We start from the raw sequence: 15,065 nt of genomic DNA, 5'->3' as shown, positions 1-15,065 counted from the left end.
CCTGGTCCAATCTCTCATTATCTCATATTTTGTGCACTGCTCAGAAGCCCTGGATGCCAACTTTACCACTCTACCAAAAACTGTAACCAAAGCCAACTCCATTAAGATGTTTATATCATCATAGACATCCCCATTCTGAAACTGAGTAGATGCCTATTTTCATGTCAAATTTTAACTCTCCACTCTAGCTAGCTTTCATAGCTCTCAGTCTTAACTATCAAATTTCTCACCATTCCTTAAAACATATGTACATGAGTCAGTTTTCTTACTGTTCTCGGGAACATCCCATGTTCTGATATATTTAATCCCTCTTATATATTTACCTTTTTCTTTCTTCTCTTCCTTTCTCTCTCTTGCTTATTTAAATTCCTGCCAGGCCTTCTAAGAAATGGGTTTCAGATTCTATTTCCTCTCTGCTCCTGCCCTCAGTGATCTTATAGCCATACAATTTTCCAAATTTTGTTTGTTTGTTGCCTTTATCTTCAGTGTATTACTCCATTGCCCAAATTAGGATGTAAGCCTCATTCCATAAAGAGCAGTTGTGCTAGGGGATTTAGTACAACATGATGACTAGAGCTAACACTGCCGCATGATATATATGGAACGTATCAAGAGAGTAAATCCTAAGAGGTTTCATCACAAGGAAAAAAATATATATGTACATGTAGTTTTTATATCTGTATGAGATGGTGGATGTTAACTTATGGTAACCATTGCATGCTATGTGTAAGTCAAATCATTATGCTGTACAACCTAAATGTATACAGTGCTGTATGTCAACTCTATTTGAATGAAACTGGAAAAAAAAAAAAAAAAGGCAGTCATACCACATAGACCAGTATTTCTTCTAGACTGAGCCCACAGGAAGAGCTTAGTCACCACTATGAGATTCTTACCCAGTGGAGGAGTCTGCTCCCAGATAGCCTGGTAGGCTCGGAAGGAGGCATGTGGCACCATGTTCCTTTCCCCATTTGAGAGAATCAACAGCTAAATGCTCTTACTTTTAGGAAAAAAAAAAAACTTGTGGGGTTGAGTAAAAAACAACTTCCTGTGAGCTACAACTTGAAAATAAAGATATTTAATATGTACTCCATTTATTTTCAGGCTGCAAAGATCTGCAACAACATGCTGTTAGCCATTAGTATGATTGGAACTGCTGAAGCTATGAATCTTGGAATCAGGTTTGTTGAATATATATTTTTCATGTACTAACAATTTTTATGAGCTTTCCTATTTGATTTTCTGATGTCAAAAAAAATGTTCATGAGAGATAAATGAGTTATCCAGGAACATTTTGAAAGTACTTCATTATTGAACTGTAATAGATTTTGCTTATTTGATGACCAATAGGACTCCAGAGAGCATGGTAGTCTTTGCCATAGCCATAAAATGTATTTGTGCTATATATTCGAAGTTACATTATCCCTTTTTTATGGGAGCACCATTGCTTTTCTTGTATTGAAATGCAAGAAACACTTTTACTATAAAAATTTAAACGTACTTCAGCAGTGTAGGACAAATTTGTATAAAACACTGTTTTAATGTATGGTGAATTCAGGTATTATGCTACCACATGACCGGTTTTATGTATCTACTTTAAATATAGTCTCCAAAATCTACACTAAAAGGGCTCTTGGTTGTTTAGTCTTGGGATAAACTGAATGGCATTCATAAAGCTGCAACTCACGCGCGTAATTCTTTTATTTTAACTTGCTTACGTTTTTGTTACTTTACATTAAGGATATATCTTTCCATTAAAATAAAATGGCATTCATACTTTGCTTAAAATGATGCAGGAATTTTGTTTCTCCTATGATGATCATCATCCTTTAGAATGCTTAAGGTTAATGTCTTAATTTTAGCCTTTAATCTTTTGGGTTAGGAATGTTACATATGATTAATCACCTAATTAATTTTTTGAATGTTTTGTATATCATAATAATAAATATACATTTCTTACTTTAGAAAATGCTTAATTAGCAAGATGCTTTACTCAGGTGTTTTCTTCACACTTCCCCAAACTGCTTACCAGATATTTCACAAGTCAGAGTAGTGTTTCATATCACAGCTTTTGATAAAAGCAATAAAAAAGAGCCAAAGTGCTTGAGATATTTTTTAAAACACAGTAATGGATTCACATTTCCTCTTAATTACCATATCAAGATGCTGTTGTTTATTGAATTGCCCTTGTCTCAGATGTTAAACTATCTTGACCTATTAAGTTGTCATGTTGTAATTGAGATAAAAGAGGAATTTGCTTTGCATCAGTGCTAATTGGTTTATCAATATCCTGTACCATTTACATTTTAAAATTGAATGTCTGTAAGATGGTAAGGCATATCTGTACAAAGCCTTAATAAAACTGGTAGGATACAGGAAGTTGTTCAGAGTGGTATGTCTGTATTGTAGCCAGTTTTAGGCTATGGGTCACTTACTCAAATGAAAAACTTGTTACTAGTAACTCGTTTTCATGTCCATCCTCCAGACTAATTTCATGGAAGAGGAAGATGTAAATTTCTGGAACCAAAATTAATTGGTGTTGACAATAGGATTGGAGTATTACTATGCATATGCATCCTTAGAATTTTAGTTTCATTCTTTTGGATATAAATGAATTATCTAATAAAAAAGCCAAAGTGTAGATAACCTGGGCTATGCTCTACTGAAATTTCCTTCTTTATCTTTGTCAGTTTGTTTTTTATTCTTGCTTCTTACTCGAGCATCACTGGGTCAGGGTCTTCTTTAGGAATAGTGATGCATTCTCTGGCCTTGCTCAGATAATTTCCTTATCAAAACTCTTATTAGATAATCACTTGCTATCCTAAAATGAACTTTTTGTATGGTTAGTGCTTATAGAAGTCTAACTCCAAACACCAGCTAATCAAGAATAGCATGAAAGTCATTTGAATCAAATAAATTGTATATAAAATGAAATATATACATTGGCAACTACAGTGAGTTTATTATCAAAGAGAAGATGAAAAGTGATCAAATTTCTTTTTTTTTTTTTTTTGCAAACACACGAGGGTTTATTTACAAGCTCGAGCTTGGGTCCAAGTATACCCGACACTGCGGAGCAGGGACTTGGACCCCGAGACTAAGATAAAATTTCAAATAGAGATGTTAAAAGCAAAAGCAACAGATAGGTTTCCTTTATTATTGGTTTTGATCCAATATGATAAAAACAGGGCTTAGAAAGATGAAACTTTAAATGTTTAATTTTTCTGAAACTGTACATACATTGGTTACCAATACATATATATGTATATTACTATATCTATCTAATATTCACATGTATTATATATAAAGAATGGACACAAATTAGGAACTCCCTAGTTTTACTTAACTGTTATATTAACTTATAAGTTTCTGGTGCCTTGGATTATACTAATGAATTGCTTATTTTCATAACATTAGGATTTTATCAGTTTATCTTACAAAGATTCTCAGTGGTTTGAAAGTCCTAAAAATGATTGCTTTTGCTATTGTCTTTTCTCCATGGTTTACAGACATGGTTTAAAATGACAGGATTGTTCTCTAATAGAGTATAGAGAGTGGCCACGATTTATTGAGCTTTGCAAGGTGAAAGAGAAAATTGGCATCAGCAAGCATAAATTCCCAAGTAGTAAATTCCCACAAAGTAGTACGGCATCAAAGTGGCTCAGCCACATTTATATTCTGTTCACTCTGAAGTGAAATTTTTTTAGAGCATTAGTGTCAACATTTACAAATTGAGTCACCTAGTCCTATGAAGTGATCATTTCTGATTAATTTCATCCTCATAAGTCAGTATTTTTTCTAGAAAACTGTTTCCCATATTAAAAAAAAATAGAATAAAACCTTACAGTTTAAAACCCTTAGTGACCCTACGATCTTTTACAGTAAATTTTTATGGGTGTTAGTGAAATTTTAAAATGCTGTAAGAAAAGTAAAGCATAAAAAATATGGGTATACAACATATTTTGAGATTCTTTTTTATTATATCTTTTACCTTCTAATTGGGTTCTAATTAGGACTTAGAACATAGTTTTATGGCACCGAAGGTACCCTGCTTAGGTTAGAGAAGTTTTATTCCTGTACATCACAAAGGAACAATGTTGATCATGGAAGTTTTGTTGTGTTGTTTTTATTTTTGCTCTGCCAGGAATTGACTTTTTTCCCTTTTTTTTTTTTCTCAATATTGGTGGTATAACCTGTCACTTGCATTACCAGCCTGGTCCCAGGCCCTTGTAGCAACAACCATGTCTTCCACCTTAAAAGAAACTTAAAACTGTTGAAGTTCTGGAAGGCTGTTCAAGATGAGAACTTTCCCATAAGCATAATTTTAGTTTCTTGGCTACTGCCCTTAGGACAGTGTTATATTTTCATTTTGTGATGACCTGAAGCCTCTTAGCTGTATACCTTAATACATATACAATAATTAACAAGTGGCAAACGGTTTATAATAAAAGTTTGATCAAATTTTTTTAGTAAACTGATAAGACACCATCATATTGGATTATTGACTGTTAAGTTCACTACCCACATGACCCAATGAGATTCAGGAGGTGGGATTTTGGGTGTCTGTCAATGCCTATATCCTAGCTCTGCCACAGACTTAAGCTTTTCTCATCTATAAAATGACAAAAAGAATAATATCTATTTACAGGACTGTTGCTAAAATTAAATGAGCTAAAACATGTGAATCTTTTAAACCAGTTCTGGCACATTGTAGGTGCTCAACATGGTAGTTATTGATGTGATTGACGGTGCCTGTGGTTAGTATTTGAATTGAGTTCTCCTTTTTTTTTTTTTTTTTTTAAGATTGTATTTATTTATTTAACAGAGCACAAACAGGCGGAGCATCAGGCCGAGGGAGAGGGAGAAGCAGGCTCCCCACTGAGCAGGGAGCCTGATGTGGGGCTCCATCCTAGGACCCTATCCCAGGATCCTGGGATCATTACCTGAGCCAAAGGCAGACGCTTAACTGACTGAGCCACCAAGGTGCTCCTGAGCTGTACTTTTAAATAGTTTCTTCATAACACTTCTCACCAGCTGGCATGTCTATTTATGTGTTTGTTTATTGCCTGTCTCCCCCGCCTAGAATGCAAGCTCCATGAAAGCGGTTGGCTTTATCTCCTCATTGATGTATCTTAAGAACATACCTAGCATGGAGTAGGTACTCAGTGAAGATTTGTAAGGGGAAAGGGGGAGGGAGGCACTTCTCCTGACTCAGGTAAAACTTACCTGTGTGTATGTGTCTTAACTGGCCCATTCCTGGAGGCCAGACACAGCCTCTTCTTAGCTTCCTTACATATGTCTCCTTGGCTCCAAGCACAGCACCTGCACATGGCAGATCTGTGTAAACATTGATGAATAAGTGAATGATTGATTAAAACTGACATAGTCTTAAGTGTTTCATTTCCAGATCTGTTTCTGTGATATAAACATTTCAGTTTAGTGACATAATTTGCTTTGTTCTTACATAAAACTAGACAATATAGAATCTTCTAGAGAATATAAGGTGAACAGACCTTTTTGGTCCTTAAAAGCCTTGGTTACAGTGAAGGCAAACATTTGGATTCTCTTTTAATTTTTTTTTACAGTATATGCATCATTTTTACTTCTCTCAAAAGTTCATTTAAAATTATTGTGATTTAAAGGTGAGTAGATTTGACACAGTGATGTTTATTTGAGTTGCATTATATATGCGGTCAGAGCAATGAATTCATTCTCTGTTTATATCAGAGAACATTCCAGCAATTGTAAAGCCACATGCATGCACGCGCACACTCTCGAACCACATCCAGTGGCAAGTTATTATGGGGACTGACAGACTGTCATCCTTTTGATGGCTTGAGCTGTATATCTCCTGAACAGCAATGGGGCTCTTATGCAGAAAGTATCATATGTTCCCAGCCAATTTACAGGGAAACAGCAATAACATTTTATCATGGTTGAGAGCCCAGTAGCTGCTTCCTATTAAACTTGCCCTTTCAGATACCTGTCTTGGATTAATTTGTTGATTTCAAATGGAAACTCAGTCTTCTCCAGTGAAGCATGACGTTCTAGGATAGACTCTCTGAATGACAATTACTGTGTATTCTAGCTGGTTTCAGACCATTACAAGCCTTAGGCACAGTGGAAGACAGAAGACTTCAGTAACTGATTTTAATATTATGTCTAATTTTAACTGTCAGTTATATATGTGCCAGTGAAAGAATCCTCAGAAAGATGAAATGCAAAACACTTCTAACTTGCTCTTTTTAATGATACACTTTGCTGTAGGGTGGGGAGTCAGGGGAGAAAAAGCGGAGAGGGAGTAGCCATCTCCTAAAGGGGAGTCAGCACAGTGGGGAAGCATCAGATTTGAAAGTGAGCATGTAACAACTGCCACCTGGCTTTTTTGCGTGCCCCTCGGGATGCTTCTAAATAGTAATATGTTCACCAAACAGGGTTCCATAAATCAGTGCCAGTATTTTTCCTCGAACACTCAAGAGAAATGAAATGTAGGGTTTTACAAAGGATAATGAGCTTTGCTCACCATTTTGGTGAGTACTAGAGACAGAGTATGAATTGCTTTAGCAGTAAAGACTATTGTGAGTACTGTTGAGTATAACCAGGTAGATTATGAAGAGAGGAGTATCTCTGCTGTTTTAAATGTGATGGGCCATTTTAAAAGAAAACCTAAATTCAGAAACACCTTAATTATATTTCAAATGAAAGGGAAGAGCCGGGATCCCTGGGTGGCTTGGGATCCCTGGTAGCTTGCAGTTTAGCACCTGCCTTTGGCCTAGGGTGCTATCCTGGAGTCCCAGGATCGAGTCCCACGTCAGGCTCCCGGCATGGAGCCTGCTTCTCCCTCTGCCGGTGTCTCTGCCTCTCTCTCTCTACGTCTATCATGAATAAATAAACATAATCTTTAAAAAAAAAAAAGGGAAGAGCCATGTTTTGGGGTCTTAAAAATATTCCCTACTCATGGAACACATTAGACATAGACATTCTTGAACAGTTGTGCTTAGAGAATATATATGCAGTTACAGCAGACTACTTGTTAATTTATTTGTGATTTTACTTTTCATATTATTCCCTATGCACATTGGCTTTATCTTTTCCCAAGTCATCTACTATAACAGCATACTGATAGCTTCATTTTATTTAAAAAGGGAAAGCATCAATAGCAAACTATACCTGTAATAAACTTGGATTTTTATAAAGGAATGAATGAACTGTTGGGTTCTTTCTGGCAGTCCACCATTGAATGGAATGTGTGACAGCTGATTTAGAGTGAATCTTCTGTTATAATCCTTAAGAAAACCCCGTTATAACATGGTCTCTACCATACGAATTCACATATATGGCACGCCATATATATCCTTTGAACCACAGCTACTTCTCGAAGCCTGATTATAAAACAGTTGTATTATGTGCTAAGTCCAAACATATCCTGGCTGTCGGCCCTACCTGCCCCTTGTTCTAGCATTGGAAAAATGTTGTACTGGTCATGATACTCACATTGGGAAATAAACAGACCTAGGTTTCAAACACAGGAGGTAAACAAGAACTTAGGCATGCCAAAATGCACAATTTGTTACACATTTACATGTGTCTCTTTTCCATCTTTTTTTTTTTTTTAATTCTGAAAGAGATTGGTTCTAAGAGAAAGCAGAAAGCTTTTATGACAATTGTTTGATAATGGCTCTTTGTATGAAAGAAACCAATAAATTGCTGGGTAGAAAGTTTTATTTGAAACTTGATACAGTGATACTTAGCAAAACGGTGCTTCCCAAACTGCATTAAGATACTCAGAATCAAAGTATCACAGCATTTTGATTCTCCTTTTTTTCGGAGTCCATATTGAACAGCCGTTGATGCCATCAGCTCAGTGATAGAACAAATGATGTTTCCGCTTGGGCAAGCTTTGTTTTATCAGGATCAGTAACCTTATCAGCAGTTGACCCAGAACTATAATGCATGTCTCTGAATAGATAGCATATGTCACAGCTCTGTGCAGACTTGCTTCATAAGCAAGATCATCTAATGAAGATTTAATAAATAAGGAAAAGTTTGCAGCAAGAAATGTCTTCTTTTATAATGATAACTTCTCTTAAGCTCATTTTACTGCTCATGGCTCATCTCTTGCATTCATTCTCATAAAAGCTAAACGAATAAACATACATATAAATGCAGGCACATGGACGCCCATGATGCATAGTTCATGTGTCAGTGTTTCTTTCTGAAATATATCATTTGTGAACAAAGAATGTAGAATTTAGATTATCATATTGGTTTAAGGTTCTTATGTGACACATAAATGCAATAATATCCGAAAGACTAGAAAACCCATGTGTGAGATAAATCAACACTTTGGCAATTGTGTGGTATTTGTTAAAAGTAGGATAGTACAGAAGGTTTTCTCTCAGCATGGAACTTGCTGGTTCCAAAATGTTTAATCATTAGCTTTTAATGCGATGTAATTTAAGATTGGGTTCTTTGCTCTCATCAATCTGCTTTGATTTTTGAAGACACATAATAAATGGAGAAAGAAGATGGAGCATCCTCATATGTAAGTAAGTCACGCATGACTTGTACATTTTGACATTTGACACTTCCTTCTTTGACCTTTGACAGGTTAGGGCTTGACCCAAAACTGTTGGCGAAAATCCTAAATATGAGCTCAGGACGGTGTTGGTCCAGTGACACTTACAATCCCGTACCTGGGGTGATGGATGGAGTTCCATCAGCTAATAACTATCAGGGTGGATTTGGAGCAACGCTCATGGCTAAGGTATAGTAAATGCTGACACTACCCGAGAGAGGGAAAAAAATGTTTAATGGTCCAACCACCCCCCCCCGTTCTAACAAAGCATAGGTCTATCCTAGAAGGCAAGATTACTAAAATAATGATTCACTTACTCACTCGAAATGAGTTAAAACTTAGCTTGGATAAAAATCCTTATCTTGTTCATTTAGATTCCTGCCCTTTTAGATGAGAAGAATAGCTGGGAGTTTTATTTTGTGCTCGGGTTTGTTTGTAATAGGAGATGGCAAAATTTTGTGATTCATCAGAAATTTTCATTGATTCACCAAATCCTTAGAATGGACACAGTAAGAATTTTCTGACAATACATTGACGTTAGATACACCCATCACAATAGAAGAGAGGATCTTTTTCAGGATACTAGATTTCTAAATACATCTTCCTGCTTTAGAAATGTGTGTATTAGGAATGTGTAAAGTCATCTGAAAAGCAAATTGTTGGCCTCCTCCTATTTGTGATCTCCACTTTAGAAAATACATTTTAAAGGAATAGACTTTCAGATTTCTGCATAAAGCTATTTCCCACCCCACCCTGCTCCCATAATTGACACCACCCCCCACCCCCGCCCCTTTACAAAAGTAATAAAGCACATGCCTGGACACCATATTTAGTTTACTTTTCTTCATTCTCCATCACATTCTGTCCATTCTATTTCTAAATGTGCCTTGAATTCATGCAGTCGCCTCCTCTGCCACTGCGAGTACCTTGGCTAAGCCTCCTTTAGGTATGCCACATCAGCCCCTTACTGGTCTCCTTGCCTTTCATATTCCTCTCCGGTTCATTTTCTACATCTTGGGAAAGAGCAGGCTCCCTGAGATGTAAAAACCCGAGTGGGCCTTTTCTCCTTCTAAGTCTCTTTCATGGTTTCCAATCCCTTGTTGATTAAAGTCCATCTCTGCAAGTTGTCCTACAAAGCCCTCCATTTAGCCTTTGCTTGTCCTACGATCTTGTTTCTGCCCTCCCAGCTCCTGTCTTGGCTTCAGCCATACTGAACTCATTTTTGCCTGTTGTCTCTCACTTGCAAACCTCCAGGCTGACTGTTCCTCTGCTTGCACCGTGTTTCCTTGCCTCCTCTGTCCCAGCTTCTGTTGCATTTCCTGGCGTGTCATCAGCACACTTTATTTATTGGCTAGGGCAGTGTTTGAAACTATGTTTGTTATTTTGCAGTTTGATTTCTCCTCATGTTTCATTTAAGAAAATACTTTTATGCCAATCTGTATCCTGTATTTCTGTTTGCATATCCTCCATACAGACTTTTGTAATTGTGTTGTGTAGCCTGTTGTTAGAAACAGGAAGTAGTTCCTTAAGTGTATTGTTTTCATCGAAACTGCAGGTGATTTATTAGGGCACATGGAAGAATGGAAAAAATCACATTTATGCTCAGTTTCTATTCTGTATCCATATGAAGTGTATGCTCAGTTTCTATTCTGTATCCATATGAAGTGGGTTGTGAGCCATTGGGTTATTCCGTTTCTGTAATACTGCTAATGGTTCCAACAGAGCAAACAGCCAACAAGTAGAGTGAAATAAAAATAGGAGGCTTCTAATCAAAAGGGTCAGATGAATTTGTCTGGCCTCCTGGTCTTCTGCAGTACTGTCTTTGTCTGGGGACTCTGCCCTAGCTGTCCTCCACTCTGTGGCACACCTGCACTTTTGCCATTTGCTTAAGTGTCCCTGCCCACCAAGAATCCACCACCGTTAAAGTGCTTCCTTTAAAATAACTTTCTTGATAATAAATGGTAGCGTTTTCTACTAACAGCACGAGGCAAGGCAGGAGTAAAACATATGGATATTTCTATTCTCCTTTACCCCCATTTCCTCTATGAAATGCAGTTGTGATTTCCCTTATAAAGAGGAAGACTTATTAATTTCGTTTGGAATGAGAGTACTTAGGAACTTAAAAAAAAATCTTTTGTTACTTTAGATTGCTGTTAACAGAAACCATAGCTAATTAGATTGGCATAGAGAAATTGACGGAGGTTAAAGAAATCCCCATCGATGCTACATTGATTAAAGCAGCCATATCTGGTCGGGAAGATCAAGGCTTTGCTTTTTAAGAGACATTTTGCTCAACTGCCATTGAGTTTTATTGTGCTAGGGGATATGATGTTAGTGTGTCATTGAAGTAGAGGCTTGTACATTTATTTCTAGGTCTTAACATCGTAAAATTCTAGCATGTTATGTATGTATAATCAGAACAGTCAGTATGAAAACTAGATCATTCTGCTGAACTCTCCAAGCTAGATGTCTGTCTGTGACAGACCACTACAGGACAACATATGGAAAAATCACAATGACTCTTGGTATTCCCCCAATATACCCATTTCCTTGTAAAACATAACAACTTGGTCTTCCATTAACTTGTTGAAAACTTACTGCAATTGTTATATTTTTTCCTGAACTACCCACTTAGCTCATGAATTCATAAATATTTGATTAGTGAAGTGGAAAATCTGTTTATTTTAAATTATATATTATAAGCTTCAAAGGATGCCTTCTTTTTCTAACATTTCAAGATAGACATGCCTCAAATACCCACCATTTGCTTCAACGTGGATGGAACTGGAGGGTATTATGCTGAGTGAAGTAAATCAGTCGGAGAAGGACAAACATTATATGTTCTCCCAGACTTTTAGAGACTGACTAATCACTTTTCTCTTTTTCGAATGGCCATCCTTTAAGGTAGCAGGCACCAAAGCTATTTTACTGTTCCTGTATTTGGTTTTGTTAGATTTTATCTGGGATATATACTTGAGCATTTGAAAAACCTCTAGACTTTTCTTCCCGATAGGATTGTGTTCTCTTCAGTATGTTATGTTTAACTGTGAGTTCTTCTGTTCTAGTTAACTAAGTTAAAAGTTGAATGCAGTCTATGTACGTGTTTCTTCCCTATCATTTGAAAATAAGCGCATCTTGCAGATACGCTGCAGAATGATGTCAACAAGAAAGGTCTGTCTGGGTATAAGCAGTAGTGCAGCTGCATATTTGTTAACCGTGTGGGTAACAACTAAACTCCCTTTTTTTATTTCTAGGAATCTGTAAAAGAATTTAAGGTTAAGCAGTTTTTTCAACTCTGTTGTCTACATGTGAAAATTATACAAATAAGCACAAAATAATGTTTGCACCTATACCATCATACATATTCAAGAGACTTATTTTTTCTTTGAGTAATTTTTTCCTTTAGTGGATGGTATCAATAACTGCTCCATTATCAACAATATTCCTCAGAGAGTAGAAATATTTCTCGTCTGGCATGTTGCTTTCCCTTTTTGTTGTTGGCTGACTTTTCCATTGGTTGGGGGAGTGATGATTTAAGGGTAAGAGGAAGATCTAGTTGGTTTTGCCACTAGTTTGCAGCTCTTATAAAATCACAAATAAAAGGAAATGTGGGGAATATTTCAATTATCCAAGCTTTCATTGTCTTCCATCAACCCCAGATATTTCAGGTTTGGACAAGATTCCATTTTTATGGTAGTGGATATTCATTAGCTACAGCTTAACTATAAAAGATTTATAATGTTAACTTTTATCTATTTTTAAATAGCCATAAGTTTTCTGAAACTCTCAGAATGAAGCATTAGCTTGGTAAGATATTAAAGGGTTGTCATGAAGGTAGATGTCTCGTTGCATTTAAAATCCCAAACTCCTTACCTAATGTATCTGCTGTGTTTTACCTATATCCATCTTAGACTCATTTCCCTCTCCAGCCCCCTTGGTTCACTCTCATTCAGCTGCATTGGCCTGCTTGCTATTTCTTGAATATTCAAGCCATGTCCCCCCACACGGCCTTTATCTTGCTGTCCCATCTACCTGAAACTCTCCTTCCTCTACTCTCCAAAGAACTCACTACTCCCTAACATTCAGATTGTTAGGTCAAGTGTCTTCACCTCAGAGTGGTCTTCCCTAAACATTTCGTCTAGCAGAACTCGCTTCCTTCTACCCGACCCTTGTCCACCACTTACCAACCCCTGCTTTATCTTTCTTCATAGTGCTAGTCATTGTCTGAAGTTTGAGTATTTGTTCTGTTGTCCATCTTCCCCAAGCTTCGTGAGAACAGTGACTTAGTCTCATCATGCCGGTATCACCAGCACTTGGAACAGTGCCCAGCATACAGCAGTTGTTAAATATTTGTTGAATAAAAGATTGAATGGATAATCAGTAATTCCATGATGGGGTTTGTCTTAGGCTTACAGACTTTTGCAGATTGGAAAAAGCATTTCCCTGTATGATCTCATCTGTATAGTAACCCCTGTCCAAAGTCAAAACAAAACAAAACAGGTCTGGGTTGAAGAGTGGAGAGGGCACTCGGAAATTAAGGTTTCTGTCTGGAGCAGTTTTGCAGCTATATGAAAATATATATAACTTATATATAAAAAATATATATTTTATATATAAAAATATATATAACTTACCACAGTGTTCCTAAGTATCTTGTTTTTTCAGACTCCATTTCTCCTTCTTTGAAACCAAAGTATTAGGAGCCACAGTTCCAAAGTGAGCCTTAACTATTGATCTCATTATGTTCCCTCCTGCCCTTGACCAATTTAGGATCTGGGGTTAGCACAAGACTCTGCCACCAGCACGAAGAGCCCAATCCTTCTGGGTAGTCAAGCCCATCAGATCTACAGGATGATGTGTGCAAAGGGTTACTCAAAGAAAGACTTCTCGTCAGTCTTCCAGTTTCTACGAGAGGAAGAGACCTTCTGAGTTTGCCCTTTGGCCGTGGACACTGTTGGAAACTAAACTTTCTGGAGCCTCTGTATAGCTCACTCCACAAGTAAATGGGTTTAATCAAAGGTCACCTGTCTGCTTTTGATTGTCTAGGTCCCAGTAAACCCTAGGATTTTTCACCCATTTTTAACTGCTTATTCTTTTCATCTATTTAGCAAACGTGTTATCTGAATTTTTTTTTTTCCTGTAAGCCACTGATGGTCTCTGCTAACTAGCTGATTAACCTTTTTCAGAAGTTTGATCCCTGAGCACCTTCAACTAAATCGTAGCATACTTCAATCAGGATATTATTTACTCCACTTTACAGATAAAGCCAAGTATTTTTTCAGCAGGATGAAACCTATCTGAAAGAAAAGAAATTGGTGTCAGGGAAAGAGGTAGAAAAAGGGGAAGTATAATGAATTACTACCTGTGTCCCTCAGGAAGTTAGTCTGGTTAACCAAGTGGTGGTATTCTTGCAGTACTGAGGTTACTGATTTTCCAGGAAGTTGATAAAGCCAGAGAACTCTTTGCTGCATGTATTATAATTTGGACTCTGTTACATTATCTTAGTGTGTCCTTGTTACAACTCCCAATACTCAGCAAACTTGTTTTTTATATTTTTGCTTCCTTATACATTCTTACTACATATTTTTTGACTTCAAAAGAATGACATCTTTAGAACTGTTTCAGAGCCAATGATGATATTTGCTTTAGATAATTATTATGTTATTCTAAATATAACCGTATTATTTTGAATTCAAATAAATTTCTATGCTGATAATACTTTCTTGGAGTTTTTGTGTCTTCCCAGTCATTTGGTGAACAACTAAGTGGTCTGACAAGCTAGTGTTACAGACTGATGGGGAAAGGTGGAAGAAAAGGAAGGAAGGGAGGGGAGGTCAAAAGAACAGAGTCTGGAGTCTCCTTTGGGCAGTGGCAAGCCAGCATCCTGCTGGGCTCTGTTTGAATCCTTAATGGGTATTCATTTGAATATTTTCTAAATTGTGGGTGCATGGGAATTCAGCCTGCATTAAATGGATTATCCCCCAGTGTTGAGTGCATTTGCCACTTTCCCTACCACAGCATTTAGGAATATTCCTGATGATAGACCTAGACACCAAATTTGGCAGAAGTACTACTATTTCCATCATATTCCTGGTGATAAAAAAAAAAAAAAAAAAAAAAAAATCCCAGGGCAGCCCTGGTGGCTCAGCAGTTTAACACCGCCTTCAGCCTGGGGCCTGATACTGGAGACCTGGGATTGAGTCCCACATGGACTCCCTGCACGGAGCCTGCTTCTCCCTCTGCCTGTGTCTCTGCCTCTCTCTCTCCCTCTGTGTCTCTCATGAATAAATAGATAAAGTCTTGAAAAAAAAAAAAAAAGATTAAAAAAAAATCCCAGGCACTATTATAAGTGCTGGCGCTATGGTGATGAACAGAACAAAATGAGCCCCCAGTGGGGGCTGGGACCAGAATGTTAATGATGGACAAAGCAAGAAATTTCAGATTTGAACATAAGAGATAGATCCACTAACTGATAGGGTGAGAGAGA

The 15,065-nt window shown here is 37.1% G+C and overlaps 1 protein-coding gene across 1 annotated transcript in view; it reads left to right on the top strand.

Annotated features, from left to right (window-relative positions):
• Window positions 1–14,296, top strand: part of HIBADH (3-hydroxyisobutyrate dehydrogenase) — a 108,089-nt gene extending 93,793 nt beyond the window's left edge. Inside the window, exons 6-8 of the mRNA XM_038557189.1 lie at window positions 1,105–1,181; window positions 8,611–8,767; window positions 13,349–14,296. Of these exons, the coding sequence (XP_038413117.1) occupies window positions 1,105–1,181; window positions 8,611–8,767; window positions 13,349–13,507 (393 nt within the window). The 3' untranslated portion in view covers window positions 13,508–14,296. The remainder of the gene's footprint in view (window positions 1–1,104; window positions 1,182–8,610; window positions 8,768–13,348) is intronic.
• The last annotated feature ends 769 nt before the right edge of the window (window positions 14,297–15,065 follow it).

Source organism: Canis lupus, chromosome 14 (assembly GCF_011100685.1).
Source record: "Canis lupus familiaris isolate Mischka breed German Shepherd chromosome 14, alternate assembly UU_Cfam_GSD_1.0, whole genome shotgun sequence".
NCBI lineage: Eukaryota > Metazoa > Chordata > Mammalia > Carnivora > Canidae > Canis > Canis lupus.
The sequence above is the reverse complement of the archived record's forward strand: the minus strand, read 5'-3'. Positions and strand labels throughout refer to the sequence as shown.